A 20,806-nucleotide genomic window follows, 5' to 3' on the forward strand; every position below is an offset into this window, starting at 1 on the left:
AACCTATTAGATCAGAATTTGCTTCGGGTGTCTAAACCAAAGCATCTGATACATTTTAGCAATACAATTCTACACATGACTTTATTTTTGGTTTGAGTAGAAGCATAAAAGAGAGTCGTGAATGATTTGGTAATCAGGTTTGTTTTGTTAACTTCAATGCATATGTTCCTCTTCAATTATTAAATAAACATGAGATAATTTTCTTGAACATGAGGCATTTTCTTTTCATTGCTAGTGATATAAAAATCCAGCTGCACTTAATTTCCTTTTGTGATCCTTGGAAATCTCAATAGTTAATTAACTGTCCTCTTCACAATCTTGCAAAGATATAAATGTCTGAAGGCTTCCATGTTTGTACAATGTTTATACTGAATATTTTCCTCCTCTTTCTTTGCTTACTTGTTTCAGTTTTTCCTTTGTTTTGGGCAAATAACTGTCTTGGATTGTTAAAGTATGCTGAATGTTCCTTGGGTGAGCTTCAAACCAACTTGTATTTAGATTAACTTTATGCTGCTACCTTGTGCACATTGAGTTCCTCGGTGCACTCTTTGAAATGCTTTTGTATGTCATTGGCACATGCTTAGGTTTTTGAAAATCCTGGTTTTATCGATTCCATTGAACTTTAACAAACATTTCTTTCATGTTAGTGAGATAAGGTACTTTTTTCATCTTCCTTTGTCATTACATTTTTATTTCCCTTTGGAATTTAAGCTTTCTACTTTGCTAGAGTTTGTAATAGATATAAATCTTTTGAATTTTGAAATTTAAAATGCAACTAGATTTGGACCAAAATACACTTATGCAGAAAGTTTGATAATGTTAATCTGCTGGTCTTTGGACTGGATGTATCTTCAATGCTGAGTATTTAAACTCGATTACGTTCCTTCCGCTGGCATAAGTAATTGGATAAATTTACTTGAATCTCCAGGAGTATGGAGTGGTGGTGAAATGATTCTTTGTTCTCATTTGATTAAAACATTTTATCTTTGCTTCCTCAACACTAAGTTACAACATGGAGCTAAAATTGAATTCAGTGGGATTAGTTGTGCAGTTGTGAACTATAATAACCTGTTTCTGCGGTATTCAATAGTGTGGGTCAGTGTATGGTAACACAGAACTGGTGGCATTACTGTGATGCATCTTTAAAGGGATCTTTAATGTGTTTAGTCAGAAAAGAAATGATAAACTTTGAACTTAAATTCAACAGTTTAGTGGCAAAGACTGGGGGACCATAACACTTATCAGATTTAAAACCTGACTTCACTGAAGAATGTTGTTCTGATTTTCATTTTTCTTAAGGTGAAGAATAAGGTACCCAATTACTCAGAAATCATTGGCTAAATTATGTAATTGTGGACATATAATCAAAATTGCTTTATCCAAAATTTTGAACTAACTATGTAAAAAGCACAGACAGCTAAATTAGAACCTAATGTTAAAATATTTACATTATCACATAACTTGAAATGTGACTTTACATTAAGAGAATATACTGTGTTAGTTTGAAATGCAAATAGAATGAAGTGTACAGATGTGTGCACTGAGGAAGCAATACGTTTTGAGTTGCTATGTAAAACAGACCTGTGTTGCCACTCTGTCACTTGTTTAATATGATTTAGCAGGTTTTGCAGTAAAAGGTCACCAAGATGTCAGCATTCAGCATTTTGAAATATATGGATCATTGTTTGTTTTTTGGGAGTAGAGCTGATTATAGAATCTCAAGAAATTGTGCTGTTTATTGTATTGTGCACACATACAATCATGTGCATTATATTATTGTTAAGGTTTGGTTTTCATTCATCTTTAAGTGGAGTTTTAATTCAGTCTTGCAATCTTTTGGCTTGCTGCCTTAATAAATTGTGAAAGTACTATATTGGCAGCACAGTGCTTACTGTGTTACACCACCAGTTATCTCTCTTTGCAATGAGAGAACAGCGCAATGGTCCTCTAGAGTTTTGGCAACTTACCTTTATGATTTAATGGAGACAAAATAAATCACAATCATCAATTTACTGAGTGATTCCAGTGAGAAAATCTGTAGACAAGGATTCACATTTTTTAATCATCTTTGTACTTTAACAATAAACACATTAAGAAAGATTTCCCAGGTAGATTGCAGTAAATAACAGGTATAACAAGAATAGATTGCATGTGTAGTTGACATACATGGCAGTGACTTCAGCTAAAAACCGCCTTCAATTCTCTGAAACTCTAGTCCTCGCTGTAAGGTTCCCTAATTAACACAATTCTTTTGGAGTGTTCTTTTATTTTTAAGATCTGCTTCATCAAATTATGTTTACAAAGCCTGTTTAACTTGGTTGCTCCCCAATGCTCACCTCCCAGAATTGCCTCCGCTTTGCCCTTGCTTTCTTATGGCTTGGCTTTGTTTTGCTTCACTTTTGCATTGCCTCCCTTCATCCTAACTTGCCTCTCCTGTCTGATCTTGCCTCCCTCTGTCCTTACTTTAGGCTGCTCCCTTTGCCAATGAAGTCATTTCCTTCTCCTGGCTATGGTTTCAAATTCCTACTAGATTGCTCCATCTCGGAGCAGGTGTTGGTCCCTGCAGGGACTCTACAGCTCTCTACACTGACTGTTGCCTGTCAGTGCATGGAGTTTGGTTAATCTAAGAATGCAGGTGAGTGCACTTTGGGGGAAAAAAAATTGAAGTACTATTTAAATACTTGAAAATGTCTGAAGAAACCAAACTCTGCTTTTAGTCTTGATTTTTTATCAGAACCTCAGATTCCCTGGTAAAGTTGGAATTTCAGGAATGTTACAGCAACTTTCAGTGAAGACTTAGTGTAACCACGGATCAACTTTGGACCAACCTGAGTTCTGTGATTATGGTCTTCATTCGAATCTCTGAGGGGATTCCTCAGAACCTCCTTGGCTTTACACTCATCAGTCTTGATGCCATGGTTTCACGAGGAACAATTTCGCTTGAAGCCTCATAACACTGGGTGCACTGTATGGCTGGCTTTGGACAACCACTTCATTTATTGTGAAGCTGTAACTTTATTTTTTCCTTATCTTTGCTCTTAAGTCCAGCCTTCCTGTTTATTTCTAAACAAGCGCACTGCAAACTTAACTGCCTCTAGCAGAATTTTGTCACATTGCCTGTTATTTTTTAATTGGTGCAGTCACCAATTAGATTGGTGGCTCCATATTAGATTCTCCACCCTGGATCGTGTGATTGCTCTCCCACAATACATTGAACTGCCTCCAATGAATGCATGTCTTCTGTCTTGGAAGACCAGAACTGTGTGCAATACTCTTGGTCCCTACACAGTTGTATCAAGATTTCACTCCTTTAATAATAAAGCCCAGTGTTCGTTTGTCATCTTAATTGCTTGCTCCATACCAACGTTTTTGTGATTTGTAATATGAGGGCAACCAGATCATTCTCTATCACAGGACTCTTTAATCTTTCTCGTTTGAATAATGTTCTGCTTTTCTACCACAGTGCAAGGTCTCTCACTTTTCTGTATTATACTCAATTTACCAAATTCTTACTCACTCATTTTATCTATATTTGTTATTAGATTCTTGTTCTTCTTACAAGTTGATTTCCTACCTATCTTTGTATTGTTAACAAATTTAACTGCTGTTCACTCTGTTGATATTCAATTCATCCATGTAAGAACATTGTTTTCAAAAATCAAAGAATCACAGTGACAAAAATCAGTGTGGAAGCAGTCTATTCGACCCATCGAGTCCATACCGATCCTCCGAAGAGCATTGCACCCAGACATACCCCCATCTACTCTCCTTATAACCCTGCATTTCCCATGGCTAATCAGTGAGCCTGGACACCACAGACAATTTAACATGGCCAATCCACCTAACCTGCATATCTTTGGACTGTGGGAGGAAACCAGAGGAAACCCCATGCTGTCACAGGAAGAATGTGCAAACTCCACACAGGCAATCGCCGAAGGGTGGAATTTAGCCCGGGTCCCTGCTGCTGTGAGGTAGCAGTGCTAACCACTGAAATTTGCTGCTCCACTACTAACTTTTCAAAATAACCTACTTCTTTCTTCATGATAGATTCCAATATTTCCTGATGTCGTTAAGCTACCTCTGCTGGTTTCTATTCCCTCTTCCATCCTAAAATAGGGGCATTGTGTTTGTAGTTTGTATAATTGACTGGAACCTTTCAAGAATCTAAGAAAATTTGAAAGACAGTACAATTGCACTACCATCTTTGTACCTACTGCCTTCAAGACCCTAGGCTGCACGTCCTCCTTTTTTCCCATTTTTTTGCTTATTACTTTGTCCCCAACGATACTGATTGTTTTAAGTTCTTGAGTATTGTCCTAAGAAAATGTGTTGAATACACTCAATGAACTTATTTTTAAGGTTACGTTTGCCAGGTTAGTTTGTCCAAACCATAATATGATTAAAATCACCCATGGTACTCACAGTCTGTTTGTTTTCCAGGATCCAACTATCTATCGATTAAAACACTATCCTATCATGTAACTACTGTCAGGATCCATCTATGTTATTGCTGTTAATATTTTATACTTTCAGAACCTACTATTGAATGAATTCAAACAAAAGGAGACCTGGAAATTGCACCCAACAGTAACTTATCACCCTAGCTATTTCTTACTTTTTAGTTAATTCATAGGATATGAGCATCAATTATTGTGCATCCTTGATACCACTGGAAAAGTGATGGTGAGCTGTCTTGAACTGCTGGAGTTCTTGCGATTTAGGGACATCTGCATTTCTGACTTGTGCCTTGCAGATAGTGGGTAGGCATTTGGAACACATGAGGTGAATAACTCACTCTAGATTTCCCAGTTTCTAATCTGCTTCACCCAAATTACTTCCACATTTTGATCTTTTTGAGATGGAACCATTCCTCACTATTGACCTTAATTTTTTTTATAACAGATCTACCTGACCTCGTTTTGCCTTTATGCTTTCTTTCTAGAATGTTAAGTATCCTTGAATGGTCAGTTCTCAAACTTGTCAAGCTGTAACAACATCTCTGTAATAGTTAGCTTATGCCTGTTGATTTCTGATTGTGACATTGATTCATCTACTTTAAGTGTACTGCATGCGTATTCTGATAAAGAGCCATTAGCTCTATGCTTGAAGCAAATTTCCATCTTCTGACCCTGTTTAGTTGTGCAAACATATTGTTGTCCTGACTAATTAGAATTTTTAAAACTTGGAATCTATCTCCATCTGAGGGGCTTGTACCTCTATTTCTTTGGGATAAATATTGCAAGTCTGAATTATTTGAAAATTAATGCATTGCAGCAAATAAAACATGGCTTTGATATTAATATTATTGGATATCAGATCAGGTTTACTCAACATTTTTGGACAGCAAGTACTCTTCCATCTAATTCAGGCATTTTTTGACTTGCTATCACACTTAAAATTTTCATAAGGTATCTTCGAAACAAATAAAAAGTTAGTTACAGCCAGCATCTCTCAGCAGAGCTAGACTGAGAATGAAAAGTGGCAAAGATAAACAAACAAATTTGACCTTGTAAAATAAATCTGCATTAATGCAATTGCAAAATAAAATATTACAGTGCCAGTGGCTATAGTTGAACAGCAATCATACAAGAAATTACATGCATAATTAGCAACAGAAAAGCAAAAATTAATACAATTTTGAAGTATCAGGACAGAGAAATTGGAGGTAATTACAGTTTGGGAAATGCTTCATGTTTATTGTCATTTGACACATCGATCTTTTATGGTGGTACAAATGGTGTGTGCTAGGTTTGAGGTGCAGTACTTAATTTTGGAGCTACTGACACAAAATGAAGCAAGATGTGTAAGTTGTGAAATAAGTATGTAATACTTTATATGATTCAATATGAAGGTTCTGCCAACTTTCATGGAAAATGATATGTTTGCATCCAGAATTCCATTTAAGTGATAGAAGCAAGATGAATGACCTGGCATATGAAAGTTATACAACATTCAAAACACATTTTTGATATTTTGACTCAGTGAAATTCAGGGTTGTATTTTGGAGTCAGTAACTTTAAACAATTTTCAATTGACCAGTGTATTTTTGAAAATTGGTAACATCTTACTGTGAAACCTGCTGAAATACTTCATCAGATCCTTTTGTAAAAATAATTGGTTTTGTATGGTAATCTACACTGCTCAAAGCTATAAATGTATTACTAATACTGTAACTAAACAACATTATGATTAATCAATGTAAAGCTGAGCTCACTAATAATGCTGTTTTGATTTTTTGTTTTGTCTCTCCAACTACTACTAATTCACACTACACTAACCACTGCATTCAGATAACTGGAAGCAAAGTTTCGGTGAGTAATACTGCTTAGTTTTGTTTATTCTTATAACAGTAATTTTTAATCTCAATTTACCCAAACACATGCTTTCAAGTGAGGAGTCCGAGTTTTTGATGAGGAAAAGTAATAGTACTGCATAAGATATTTTCATTAAAAGGCAAGGTGCTGTACGTTAATTCAAGCTAATAGATGTTGTTGAATAACCTTTTTCTATATCTATTTTACAGATGAAAATGAACCCAAAATGCAAAACTATCATTTGTTTACAGTGGCACCGTCTCAATATTTATAACCGATGATTTGAATGATTGATGAAACTAATACCTGTTACAACAATTATGTTTTGAGGATTTTATTTTAAACTATTAGTTTTAATAACTCTCATCTTTGAAAAAAACTTAATACGTTTTCACTCATTCACTCATTTAGTCAGCTTTCTTATGGTAAGACACTTGTGTGATTTTACCAAATTCGATTTAGACTAATAAGTAAAGAGGGATATCAAATAATCATCTGGAATATTTTTAGAAATTTGAACTTTGGCAAGCACTTGAAATTTGCTGTGTTATGTATAAAACAAAGTCCATGCTGTAATCTACATCGTTTCATTGTTTATGTTTGACAGATTGTCTCTCTTGACTTCCGTGTTTGACGTTACATTGCATGTTTTTTGATAATTAGAATTTGCCCTTCTAAGAGTCTGGCTTGTTTGTAGTGTGTAAATTGTATATAGGATTGGTCTGGTCTGCCATTCAGTTAGATCATGGCTGATTGCCTACCCTAGTCTTACTTTTCTACATTATTTACACATATCTTGATGTCATTAGTCTGCAAAAATCAATTAATTTCTGCCTTGACCTTTCTCAAGTAACTTTAACAGGTTTATCGAAGATGATTTCTTTCATAAATCATGTTAACTCTGACTAATTTTATTATTTTTTCCTAAGTGTCCAATTATCACATCTTTGATGAAAAAGCTTTATAATCACACAGTTAAAAATCACACAACACCAGGTTATAGTCCAACAGGTTTAATTGGAAGCACACTAGCCTTCGGAGCGACGCTCCTTCATCAGGTGAAGGAGTGTCGCTCCGAAAGTTAGTGTGCTTCCAATTAAACCTGTTGGACTATAATCTGGTGTTGTGTGATTTTTAACTTTGTACGCCCCAGTCCAAGACCGGCATCTCCAAATCATGACTTTATAATCACAACATCCTTTACAATCTTGATCACAAGGTGTAAAGTTGGGATGTTCAGTAATGACTGCAGAGAGTTCGGTACCATTTGCCATGACTCAAACGCTGAAGCAGTCCTTGCCTAAATACAGCAAGATTGAATGGCACAAGATGATATTCAGACTTGGGCTGACCATTGGAAAGGAACATTTGCTTTACACAAGTGTTAGGCAATGATTATCTGTAACAGGAGAGATTCTAACCATCTTGGTATTCAAAACCATCATTGCAGCCCCCACTGTCAACATCTGGAGGTTGCTGTTGACCTGAAACTGAACAGGGCAATATCCTTATAAGTACAATGCTACAGGAGCAGGTCAGAGGCTAGAAATTCTGCAGAGGGCATGGTACAAGTCAGAAGTGCAATGGAATACTCCCCACTTGTATGGATGAGTGCAGCTTCAACAGCACTCAAGAAGCTTGACGCCATCCTGGCCAATGCAGCTTGTCGGATTGACAGCACTTCGACAAACATTCACTCACTTCATGATTGGCGCTCAGTAGAAGGACTGTGTACCATCTGTAAGATGCACTGCAGGCATTCACCAAGGCTTCCTACATCACACACCTTCCAAACCTGCAGCCACTACCATTTAAATAGACAAGGGCAGCAGATATGTTGGAAAACCACTTTTCTAGTTATCCTCCAAACCACTCACCATCCTGACTTGGAAATATTTTGCCATTCCTTAGTGTCACTGTATCACAGTAATTCTGTTGCTTGGAGTGTTGTGGGTACACATGCACCTGATGAACTGCAACACTTTAAAAGGGAAGCTTACTTCCATCTTCTTAAGTGATAGGCAAATGTTGGCCCCGCTAGAAATGCTCACATCTTCTGAATAAGTTTTTAAAAAACCCAACTTTTCCCAACTACATACATTCAGCTAACAGGTTTGTAATTCTCCATTTCCCTTCTTCCTTTGTTAAATGTTGCAGTGGTTTTTATCCATTCTGTTGGAATGATACAGTTTTTAAAAGAAAATTGCCAGTGTGTCTCCATGCTGTCCTCTTTCAATATGCTGCCATGTAACTGAAATGGTCCTGAGCTGGTTAGCCTTTTAAGCACTCATCTAAAACTAATACAAATTTATTTTAGAGGATAATTTTCACAAGTTCCTTGATTGCTGAGTAAGTATGGGAGATTCTCTAAATCTTCCTCCACTCCAATGTAGTTTTCTTACTTCTGTGCCATTTTCCTGTCTTTCATTGTATATTTTCTGGTCTGTACCTGTAGTAGGCCTTCATTTGTCCTGTCTGATCTTGTCTTTTTCATGAGCTGAAAATAATATTTTACAGTCTGCTTTACATTTCTCTCTATCTTGCATTCTTATTGTTTCTTTTCCAGTTTCTTGGTTTTGCTTTGCTAGATTTTGATTTGCTTCCTCACTTTTTGATGTCACTCCCTTTGACCTAATATTATTTTTAACTTTCGTTAGCCATGGTCGCTTCATATTTGTGTCTATATTTTGTTGGCAATGTAATAGTAGCTATTGTTGTTTATCATCAGTCTTCCAGTGTACTTTTCTTGGACACCATGACCAACCTGGCTCTTGTACCTCCATAGTTTCCCTTAAGGTTTAAGATCTGAGCTTCAGAATTAGAAGTTATTATGTAGTCTTTTCGACTTACTTAATACTAAATCTATGATAATCCAATCCTTAGTTGGTTCTTCATTGTGATACTCAAGGAACTCGTATCCTTAATGCTCTAGGAAATTGCCTTTCATTACATTTCTACTGACATTGTTAACCCACGCTGTATGTAAATTTAAACTAACTTTTATTACTCTATTATCCATGTTCTATGCATCTCTAATTTCCTGATTATACCAGGCCTAACACTACCACTATTGTTTGATTGTGTATAAATCATTTTCTCCAATGTTTGCAGTCTCTTGGCTCCACCCAAACTGATTCTACATCCTGATCCTTTGATCTGAGATCCCCTGTCACTTATATACCAAGATTGATGGAGTTGCAGATAGTGAGGAGGATTGTTGAAGGATACAGCAGAATATAGATAAATTGGAGGCATGGCCACAACGATGGCAGATGGAGTTTAATCCGGATATTGAGAGGTGATACATTTTAGAAGGTCATGTACCAGTGGAAATTATACAGTAAATGGCAGAACTGTTAGGAATATTAATATGCAGACGGGTCTGGGTGTGCAGTTCCAAAATCACTAAAAGTGGCAGCACAAGTAGATAAGGTAGTTAAAAAAAGGTTTATGGCATGTTTGCCTTCATTGGAAGGGGCATTGAGTGTAAGGACAGACAGAATATGCTGCAGTTTTACAGAACTTTAGTTGCACCACACTTAATATTTTGCCTACAGTTCTGGTCACAACACTGCAAGCAGGACTTTGATGCTTTGGCAAGGGTATAGAAAAGGTTTACTAGGGTGTTATGTGGTATGGGGGGATTTTAGCAATTGTGAATGGCATGGATAGAGTGGAATATATGAGGCTTTTTCCTAGGGTGGAGGAGCCAGTTCCTAAGGGACTCAGGGTCGTGGTGTGAGGGGGGGGATGTTTAATTGAGATGTGCGAGGCAAGTTTTCCACAGAGTGAGTGTGCCTGGAACGCTTTGCCAGAGGAAATGGTGGAAGCAGATGCAATAGCAGCATTCAGGAAGCACCTGCATGAATACATGAACAGGAAGGGAAAAGAGAGAGATGGATCCTGGAAGTGAAGCCAGTTTTGGTATGGAAGGGCAAAATGTGGCGGCACAAGCTTGGAGGGCCAGAGGGCCTGTTGCTGTGCTGTATTGTTCTTTGTTTCTAGTGTCAGTCCTGCAAAGATGTAGTCCATCCATCTTGTCCAAGTTACGTCTGCCCCAGAATAGGTCCCAATATCTCAAAAATCTGATGCCCTCCTTTCTCCAGCCACTTGTTCAATTCCTCAATTCTCCTTTGTTCAATTCAACATGAAGTATAATTCTGAATTACTGAGTTTGCTGTTCATCATTTTTAATATTCCTAACTCCCTAAAGTTTGTTTTCAGAGCCTCATCATCCTCTCCACTTGTCATGTTGTACCTGCTGTAGACTGTGAGTCATCCATTTGATGAATGTCCTATCCCTGTATCATTACGTTTTTGACCTTGCCATGAGGGAGGCACTGAGCCAATTTGGAGTCATGTTTATAACCACATCAACACCTTTCTTCCTATAATGAATGAATCACCTGTCATTTTGGTCTTCTGATTCTCTGGTGTTGAGCCACACCTGATATCAGAGTTTTGGCTTTGACTGTGCTTCACTGTGGAACCATTGCTGTCACGAGCACACAAGTGGATAGTCATCCAGCGAGCCTGATTGTCTCAGTGAATGCCTTGTTCTCTTGGATTGTCTGAAGGTCACCCATTCCCTATCTGCCTGTGTTTTCCTACCCTTTAGTGTGACCATAATTCTAAATGTGCTATTCAAATAATTCTATCATGTTTCTAGTCAGTGGCTGAGTTTCAAAACCCTAAGCTCAAACCTGTGTAGTTGCTCACACTTGCTACAAATGTATTTGCCTTGGTACATGTGGTGGGCCTTTGATTTCTTGACATGATACAGATTGCACATAACATTTGGCCAAGTTTCCTTGCATGCCTTGACTTTAAAAGCGATTTATTCCAAGTAAAATAGCCAACTAGTCACTCTCTAAACACTTCTTCTCTTGCACTGAGCTAAGAACTAAATAATGAGAGTGAGAAATTGGGGAAAAAAAGTACACTTTTGCTGTCTTTGTTGAACTGTCATTCACCAAACTTGTATCTGCTCACTCTGCTTACAGACTGCACTTAGTGTGCATGATTAAATATTTTAAATGTTTTTAGATGTGTGAAACTGGAGAAATATTTTGTACTTAGATGCTGTGTTTGTGATGTTCACTTGAACCTCTCCAACTTTTGCACCTGCTGATGGGATTGAGCACTTCCAAACCAGATATAATGTAGCCTTGAAACAAAATAAAGCTATCTTTGTTATCAAAGATGGTTCACTTGCAGCTTTCAATACGGTTTCCATATGAGTGACCAGGAAAGGCTGTTATTAGCGAAAAGGATCTGCCTTCTGGTGGAGCACTGATGATGATTGCTCTGTGATGTGTTCAGATATTACTGTGTTTTACGTAATGTGTTAATATAATGTGTTATTATTACTGAAAAGTCCAAGCAAATTTCACATTCTTCTGATCAAATTTAAATGTGTTCCTGTGAAAAACCTGTAAATTTCCCCACCAGTGAAGTCTCCTGCTAGATATCTGTCACTGCTGTGATTCATTGTTAGCTTGTTACAGTCATTCTGTTGCTTACTGTCAACATTAATGTGATTTGGAACAATTCTCTTGAACTATTCAAGGTACTTCCTATGTAGAGTCATAGAATTATGCAGCATGGAAATAGACCCTTCGGTCCAACAGGTACATGCCAAACAGGTATCTTTATCTGATCTGGTCCCATTTGCCACAAAAAACCTTTTTTCTTCATCTACCCATCCAGATACTTTTTAAATCTGTAATTGTACCTGCCTCCACCACTTCCTCTGGCAGCTCATTCCATATATGCACCACACTCTGGAAGAAAATATTGTCCCTCAGGTGCCTTTTAAATCTTTTGTCTCTCATCTTAAACCTATGCTGTCTAGTTTTGGAATCGTCTACTCTGGGAAGAAGACCTTATCCATGCCCCTCATGGTTTTATAAACATCAAAAAGATCACCCCTCAGTCTCCAACACTCTGGGGGAAATATAAGCTACAGTCTATTCAGTCTCTCCCTGTAACCTAACCCTCTAATCTCGGCAATATCCTTGCAAATCTTTTCTGAACCCTTTCAAATTTAACAACATTTTTTCCTTTGGCAGGGTGACCAGAATTGAACGCAATATTCTTTAAGTGGCAGAACCAATATCCTGTACAGCCACAACACAACATCCCAACTCCTGTGCTCAACGCACTGATGAATAAAGGCAAATGTGTCAAATTCAGCCTTCACTGCCCTGTCCTCATGTGACTGCACTTTCAAGGAACTAAGAACCCAAGGTCTCTTTGTTCAGCAGAACTCCCCTGGGACCTACTATTAACTGAATAAGTCCTGCCCTGATTAGCCTTACCAAATTGCAGCACCGCACATTTATCTAAACTGTTGCTGCCACTCCTCAGCCCGTTGTCCCATCTGATCAAGATCCTGTTGTACTGTCTGCTACACCACCAGTTTTGGTGTCATTTGCAAACTTACTAAACATTCCTCGTATGTTCACATTCATGTTCACATTCATGTTCACGCCAGAATATTGAACACAGCATTGATCCTAGCAGCACAGCACTGGTCACAGGTCTCCAGTCCAAAAAAAAATCCTCCACCACCACCCTCTGTCTCCTTTCTTCAAGCCAATTTTGAATCCATTTGGCTAGCTCACCCTGGATTCAATGTGATCTAACCTTGCTAACCAGTCTCAATCAAGTTGGTGAGGCACATTTTCCTAAGCACGATCCCAAATCAGTTCTTGCCTTTCTAAATTCACATAAATCCTGTCCCTCAGAATCCCCTCTGACAACTTACCCACCATTGACATTAGGCTCACTGGTCAATAGTTCCCTGGCTTTTCTTTACCATCTTTCTTAAATAAAAACATGACATTCGCCAATCTCCAGTCTTCCGGCAACTCACCTGTAGTAATCAATGACATAAATAACTCAGCAAGGGGCCCAGCAATCCGTTTACTATTTTCCCACAAAGTTCTGGGATAAACCTGATCTGGTCCAGAGATTTTATCTATCTTTATGCATTTTAAGATGTCCAGCACCACCACTTCTGTAATGTGGACAGTTCTCAAGACATAAATATTCATTTCTCCAAATTGCCTAGCTTCAATGTCCTTCACCACAGTAGGTATTGATGGAAAATACTCGTTTAGTGTGAGTGTGTGCGTGTGTCTGAGTGTGTGTTTGTGGTTTCACACACAAATGGCCTTGTTGATCTTTAACTGGCCCTATTCTTTCCTTAGTTAATCTTTTGCCTTTAATTTATTTGTAGAATCGTTTTGGATTCTCCCTAACCCTGTTTGTCAAAGCTATCTCATATTCCCATTGTGCCTCCGTGATTTCCCTCTTAAGTACACTCCTGCTACCCTTATACTTGTCTAGGAATTGACCTGATTCCATCTGTCTGTACTTGACATACTTTTTTTTGACCAGAGCCTAAATTACTCTCGTTATCCAGCATTCCCTACACCTGCCAACCTTGCCCTTTACACTAATAGAACATACTGTCTCTGAACTCTCATTATCTCTTATGAATGTGTTGCTTGGTTACTCGGTGCCATGAAGTTTTAAGTTCTTGCATTGCACTGCACTTAAGATTATTTCACATACCTTCTGCAAATTGCAAGTTTGAAAATGAGAATATTAAATAACTCTTGTCTAATTTTGTGAATTATTAATTATCTATCGTGTTCTCATAATATTTATTACCTTCATGCCATTCTTTGGTAATGAATTTAGTGTGCGCTAAGAATATGGTGTAAAGCAGGATGACACCCAGTTGACTCCAAATGCCAATATTATCGGAGGCATTGTAAAAGGTGGCTTTTGTTTTATTTTCATACTGTAGATATTAATTTTAATTTGAGGCTGAACTAGTTTGTAATAAAATAATTAAGTGCAACCATGCTTATATTAGATAATCTAATTTTTTGTGACATGCTCAATTTTAAAAAGAATTCTGGTTTTCCTGAGATGGTCGACATATAGCAGCAGAGCTCTGTAAAAGTAACACTTCAAATTTGGCTCTGATAGCTTTCTACTTCAATATCTAAATATGGTGAGGCCACTTTTAGAATATTGCACATAATTCTGGTTGCCCTTCTATGGAAAAGATGTTGTTAAACTTGAAAAGGTGCAGAAAAGATTTCAAGGATGTTGCTGGAACTGAAGTTTTGAGTTCGAGGGAGATGCTGAGTAGGTTGAGGCTTTTTTCCCTGGAGCGTCGGAGACTGAGGGGTGACCTTATCAGAGGTTTATGAAGTCATGAAGGGGATGGATAGAGTAAATAGATAAAGTCCTTTCCCGTGCGTAGGTGAGTCCAAAATTGGAGAATTTCAATTGAAGGTGAGGGGGGGAAAAAGATTTAAAAGGGACCTGATGGGCAACTTTTTCAAACGGGATGGTATGTGTGTGGAACGAGCTGCTAGAGGAAGCGTTGGAGGTGGGTACAATTACAACATTGAAAAACCATCTGGATGGGTATGTAAATAGGAAGGGCTTAACTGGTGGAGTGGACCCAATGGGCGGAATGGCTTTACTTCCACTCCTATGTCTTATGGACTTATGGATATGGATCAAACACTGGCAAATGGGACTAAGTCAGATTGGAATATCTGGTCGGTCCAGATGAGTTGGACTGCACGCTCAGTTATTTTCTATAGAAGGAAGACTAAAATTGTGTACAGTATTCTAAAAGTGGCCTCACCTCTCTTAGGTATCAAAAGTAGAAAGCTATCAGAACAGGATTTAAAATTGCAGATGACTTTGACTATATTTCAGTCATTACTTTTCCAAAAAAGCTGATTTATTAAACAAATTATAGAATTATATGTTTTCAAAGTATATATACTTGTGATACACATTATATATAAAATTTATGTATATGTCAATATCGTCTGGAGCATTTTGTATTGATTTTGATTATCTGTGATTATTTGGTTTTTCTGAGGTAATATCATTGACTTTATTAAAATTAAAATTTATACTCCTTAGGATGCACGCCCTCCATTTACCATTGAAAGACATGTCTGCACTGTGAATGTAGTTGATATATGCATCTGCTCATTGAACTGGAAAATTACTCATTTCATGTTTAGTTGTGAGATTAAGCCTTTAAATGATCAGTGTCTAATTTTGTCACTCGTGACTTCGCAGGGAACAGTGAGTTTTGATGGATGGTTTTAATCAATACTGCTTATATTTATGACGCACTGGACATAAATTTGTAAAATCTTGGTAACATAGTCTTTGCTGAAAAATGTGCTAATTAAGTTGTAAAACAACATCAGCATCATTGAGCTTTAGACCTTGTATCATAAGAATCAGAATTGTACAGTACAAAAGAGGGCCTTCAACCCATCAAAATTACACCAAAAACGCACAAAGTCTGCATTACTCCTGCTCTCCAGCATTTCTTAGAGCCATGGTCCAGTGTAGACAAAAGAGCTGAATTCTCATTGAGGTAAGAGCTATTGTCCTTGTCATCAAGGCATTTGACCAATTGTGGCATTGAGAGAATTGAACAATACTCCTGTTGGGGTGGGATTTTTGGGGGTCACTTTTGATTAGAGAACTCTGTTGTTTGGAGTTCATCTAACATGAAGGACATTAGTTATTGTTGAAGGCCAGTCATTTCGACTTTAGGACATCAATGTTGGAGTTCTTTAAGGTCATGTTCTAAGCCCAGGTATCTTCCAACATTTCCATCACTGACCCATCTACCTTAAGGTCAGAAGTGTGATGTGCATTGATTATTGTATAGGTTTCATATAATTCACAACTCCTGTGGTATTGAAGCAGTCTGTGCTCACAGGTAGCATGTCTTGGACAACGTTCAAACTTCGCCTGATAAGTGATTGATGATATTTGTGCCATGTAAGTGGCATTCCCATTTTTGAATGTCAGTTGTGGCACCGATAGCCCATTAGTCTCTGAGCCACAAAGTTTTATTTTCAAATTCCACTTCAGAATTTGAGTACAAAAATCAAGGCAGGTATTCTAGTCCAATACAGGAGTGTTGATTTGTTGAGATGCTCTTTTGATGAGACATTAAAGCAATGCTCCACTTGCCTATTCAGGCAGATGCAAAAGGTGCCATGGTACCAATTTCAAAGAAGAAGAGGGATGTTATCCAGGCTGTCCTAGTGAATATTTACCTCACAACCAAAACACTTAAGTAGATTATCTAGCCATGATCACATTGAGGAAGTTTGCTATGTGCTATTGCTCCTAATTTTCCAACATTGCAACACATCGAAAAGTATATTTCATTGTAAGACACTGTTTCATGTCTGGTGGTCATGACAGACACTGGATATATTATTTTCTTTTTGAACTCCCACTATTACTAAGTTTTGGTCATGATTGATCAGCACTGCTATTTAAATACTGTAGTTACAAGACCAGCTTAAAAGTTGAGAATTTTGTGGTGTTCAGCTTGTCTTGTGACTCATATAATCTGTCCAAGGCATAACTCAGGAGTGTATTGGAATAGTGACCACTTGTCTGGGTGAGGGACCTCCAAGAACACTCAAGAAGCTATATGCCATTGTGGATAAATAGCCCTCTTGATTAAAACCCACTTACTACTTTAAGTATTCGCTTTCCCTTAGAGTAATTTATGACAGCAATGTGCATATAATTCACTTGATAAATTCCAGCAACTTGCCACAAATTCTTTGAGACCATCTTCCAAACCTGTGACTTCATTCATCTTGGAGTGTAGTAGGTTCTTGTCAACATCAGCACCTGCAGAATACTTTTGGAACAAAAGCCATCTTGACCTGGAATGTTATCGCCCCTTTTTCATTGTTGCTGTGTCAAAGTGTTGGAATTGCTGCGGTACAAATATAAGTGGGTGTAGCCAAATAACATGGATCATAGCAGTTCAAGAAGGAAACTCCTCATGATATTTTCAGGTGTATACGAGAGGACAACAAATTGCAAGCTGTTTTCATATTCCATAAATAGATAAAGAAAATAACGATACACCAATATGGGCCATTATATGAATGCATGAGTTATTTGAACAGAAAACCTCTGGATTATTATCTATTTGTTCCCATTTATCAATTTGGCTTGCCATATCCTGAAATCTGGCAAATTTGTCAAAAGGAATTTCCCTTTTGCAAAACCATCTTAACTGCTTCATTTGTGTTAAACTTTTCTAAATGGACTTCCGTAATAATGGGCTCTAGCATTTTTTCCAACAATGGATGTGAGGGTAACTGACCTATCGTTTCCGGCTGCATGTCTCCTTCCCTTCTTGAACAAGTCTTGCACCAGCAGTTTTCTAAATCATTGGACTGCTCCTTAAATCCTGAAAGCTCTGGAACGTTTTGATTAAATACTGCCATCATCTTTTCAGACAATTCATTTCAAACCCTTGGATTCAGGCCATCAGGTCCTATTGGAGTATCTGCCTTCGCTCCCATTAGTTTGTCAAACATTTTGTCCTTCTGCCGTCGAAACTATTGCAAGGCTTCCCATTAGCACTTTCCTTCTTTGACGTCATTGGAATGTTTATAATGTTCGCCACTGTGAAGACTGCAAAATCTTGGTTGAAATAATCTGCCATTTTTTGTTCCGTATTGTCAGTTTCATAATGTGAAGGTGCTGGTGTTGGACTGGGTGGACAAAGTTAAAAATCACGTAACACCAAATTATAGTCCAACAGGTTTATTTGGAAGTACAAGTTTTCGGAGCGCTGTTCCTTTGTCAGGTCACGAGCTACTTGATGAAGGAGCAGTGCTCTGAAAGCTTGTGCTTCCAAATACACCTGTTGGACTATAACCTGGTGTTGTGTGATTTTTAGCTTTTGTCAATTCAAAGTTGCATCCTTCAAGAGCCCCAAACTCACTTTAGCGATAGTATTTAGGTATGTGTAGAAGTCTTTACTGTTTCTTTATATTATTTATTGCCAGTTTATTTTCTTCAATAATATTCTTCATTTTTTATTAGCATTTTCATCATCTGTGTCTGGTACTGAAACAAAATTCCCAATCTTGTGGATCTTCATGAGATTTTACTGCTTTGTAAGACTTGTTTTTGGTTGGATACTCTGCTTGACTCTCATTGTTAATTAAGGATAGTTCATCCTTTTTGACTGGAATAAATTTTTGCTGTCACGTAGACAACCTTTTATCTGAAATCTGAAAAGCTCCAAAGTCCGAACTCTTTTTTTTGAGTTTTTTTCTCATTAACAAGGTTGTTTGGCGTGCAGACTGTTAACCCAACTCCACACCCACTTGATGCATGTCACTCCGATGCGACTTGGGGGAGGCTGGCCCAGCACTGGCAGGCCTCAGTTTTGTTTCAGGGCCCGATTTATTCAGTGAGTCTGCTCCTCCTTTAAGATTTTTAAAAATTTCACCATCAAGCTGTCACTTATTCTGAAATTTGAAAAGTTCTGAATTCTGAAAACCAGCTGGTCCCAAGCATTTCGAATAAAGGATTGTGCACCTATCTGATGAAATATCTGCTTCACTGTCTCTCACTGCTCATCAGTGTCTGCTAACTTTTCCCCTTCCTGATGAGTTGCAGTGTGCAAAGTTTAAATTCCATCTCATCAACTCGAGCCAAAGTTCCTTGAGCGATCACCATTGTAAACCAGCTCTCATTGCAGCAGCAATCATTTGTGTTCTATTTAATTAATTATATATTAATGTTATGTATTTTAAAAGTAAATTTTCAAACTGTACTCTCCAGCTATAATAACATCTCAGAATTTAAACCACTTGGCCAATCAAAAGAGAAGCGGCACACTGGTTAGCACTACGTGGGTTTCCTTTGGGTGCTCCAGTTTCCCCTCGCAATCCAAAAATATGCAGGTTAGGCGAATTGGCCATGCTAAATTTCCCATAGTGTTCGGTGATGTATAGGTTAGGTGCATTAGTCAGCGGTAAATGTAGGGGAATTACTCTGGGTAGGTTGCTTTTCGGAGAGTTGGTGTGGACTTGTTGGGCTGAATTGACTATTTCCATGCTGTTGGGATTCTTAAAAAGAAATCTATGATCTTGCCCTTCAGGCTACTTTCTTAGCCCTCTTTAGACAGCTCTTTCATAGCATTTTTGTAATTGCCTTTTTTTAAACTGAGGACATCAGTTTGAGATCTGTGTTGCTCTCCCCTCAAATTGGTTTTGGAATCCTACTATGTTGTGATCGCTGCCTCACGGGGGGGATCCTGAAGTTCAGGATCTCTCATTAATTGTACTTCATTATACTTCATTATACATTACTGTATTGAAAATACCTGGTCCTGCAGTTTGTGCCTTATCCATACTAGGAGCAAAAACCTCATGCCTATTGGACAAGGAACTAGTTGAGCCTCCTCCAGAATTAAATTCTGGATTCCAAAGCTGGCTTACTCATCATCACACCCTCCCATTCTTGACCTTGGGCCAGATTTGATGTAATTAATCTGAACAGTTTGGCAGTCTCATGAAAGTGTCTGGTAATTTTTCCCCTTCTTGATGTGTTGCAGTGTGTGAAACTTAAATTCCAACTCATCAATTCAAGTCAAAGTTTCTTGAGCAATCGTCATTGTAAACCAGCTCTCACTTATTGCAGCAGCTGCACATTATCTGAGCAGCTATTTGTGTTCTGTTTAATTAATAATGTATTCTGTTATATAATTTAAAAGTAAATTTTCAAACTACTCTTCAGCTATAATAGCATCCCAGAATTTAAACCACTTGACCAATCAAAAGAGACATGATAGCAATGTCCACTAATCACTGACCTGTTTTCCTGCAATGTCAAACTTCATCTCTGACAGGTATAAACAGGTTGAAGGGGCGTTTTGCTGCTGGTTTTATGTCCTGCTGTGGCAGCTGTTCTTGCTGTTCTCCTCTCCCAGTCAGCTTTACTGTGGTGCTGACTTGCTGCAAACTTTCCCAGTCAAGATAGTTTTATTAATATTAAACTACTTACACATTCAAAATATTGTTGCGTTGGATGTCACCTTCTTGCAAAGCAATTGATGCCATTGGAAGCCTTTATTTATAGATTTTACAGAAAGTATTAAAGTTTTTGCAGAATCTTTCTGTTTAGTAGTGCAGTATGTTTTTAACTGAATAGAGGATGGCATTTGGGTAAGAGCAGTTGATGGAAAATTTGATGAGAATTTTTAAGAGATCCTGTCCTGTATTCGGTTTTGATGTTAATAGTAATTTGACTGTTAAATCCATGGTAATTTATTTATTTATTTCAGGGTTTTTTTTAATGCTACACATGGAGCAAAGCAATATTGTAAATTGAAAGCACCTTTTTTTTATTTTGAGAATATATTGTTTTTCATGAAGTTCACATTCTGAGTACAAGTAGCAAATATCTAATTCTGTGTTTTGGAAACTGATTCAGTACTTAGGTATTGTAACTGCAGAAAATAAAAAAAGAAACCCTGCAAGAGACATAACTGTAACTTTGAAATAAAAAGGCTTAAAACTATATTTTAAAAATTGACATTTGACAGAATTCTATAACCATAATTGAATTGCTACAGATCAGGTGTTCAAAATCAT

At 37.6% G+C, this 20,806-nt stretch overlaps 1 protein-coding gene across 5 annotated transcripts in view; it reads left to right on the plus strand.

The window, feature by feature from the left end:
- The window catches only part of diaph2 (diaphanous-related formin 2), a 780,284-nt gene that overhangs the window by 120,682 nt on the left and 638,796 nt on the right, over positions 1 to 20,806 (plus strand). For 4 of the 5 annotated variants that reach the window (XR_011964075.1, XM_072594677.1, XM_072594675.1 and 1 more), the window contains one exon: positions 6,291 to 6,311. The exons of the other annotated variant lie outside the window; for it this stretch is intronic. Coding sequence is in view for 3 of the 4 variants with exons in the window: in XM_072594677.1 (XP_072450778.1) it covers positions 6,291 to 6,311 (21 nt within the window). In the remaining variant the exon portion in view is untranslated. The remainder of the gene's footprint in view (positions 1 to 6,290; positions 6,312 to 20,806) is intronic. 5 annotated transcript variants of the gene reach the window in all.

The sequence above is a fragment of the Chiloscyllium punctatum genome, chromosome 25 (genome assembly GCF_047496795.1).
Source record: "Chiloscyllium punctatum isolate Juve2018m chromosome 25, sChiPun1.3, whole genome shotgun sequence".
Lineage (NCBI taxonomy): Eukaryota > Metazoa > Chordata > Chondrichthyes > Orectolobiformes > Hemiscylliidae > Chiloscyllium > Chiloscyllium punctatum.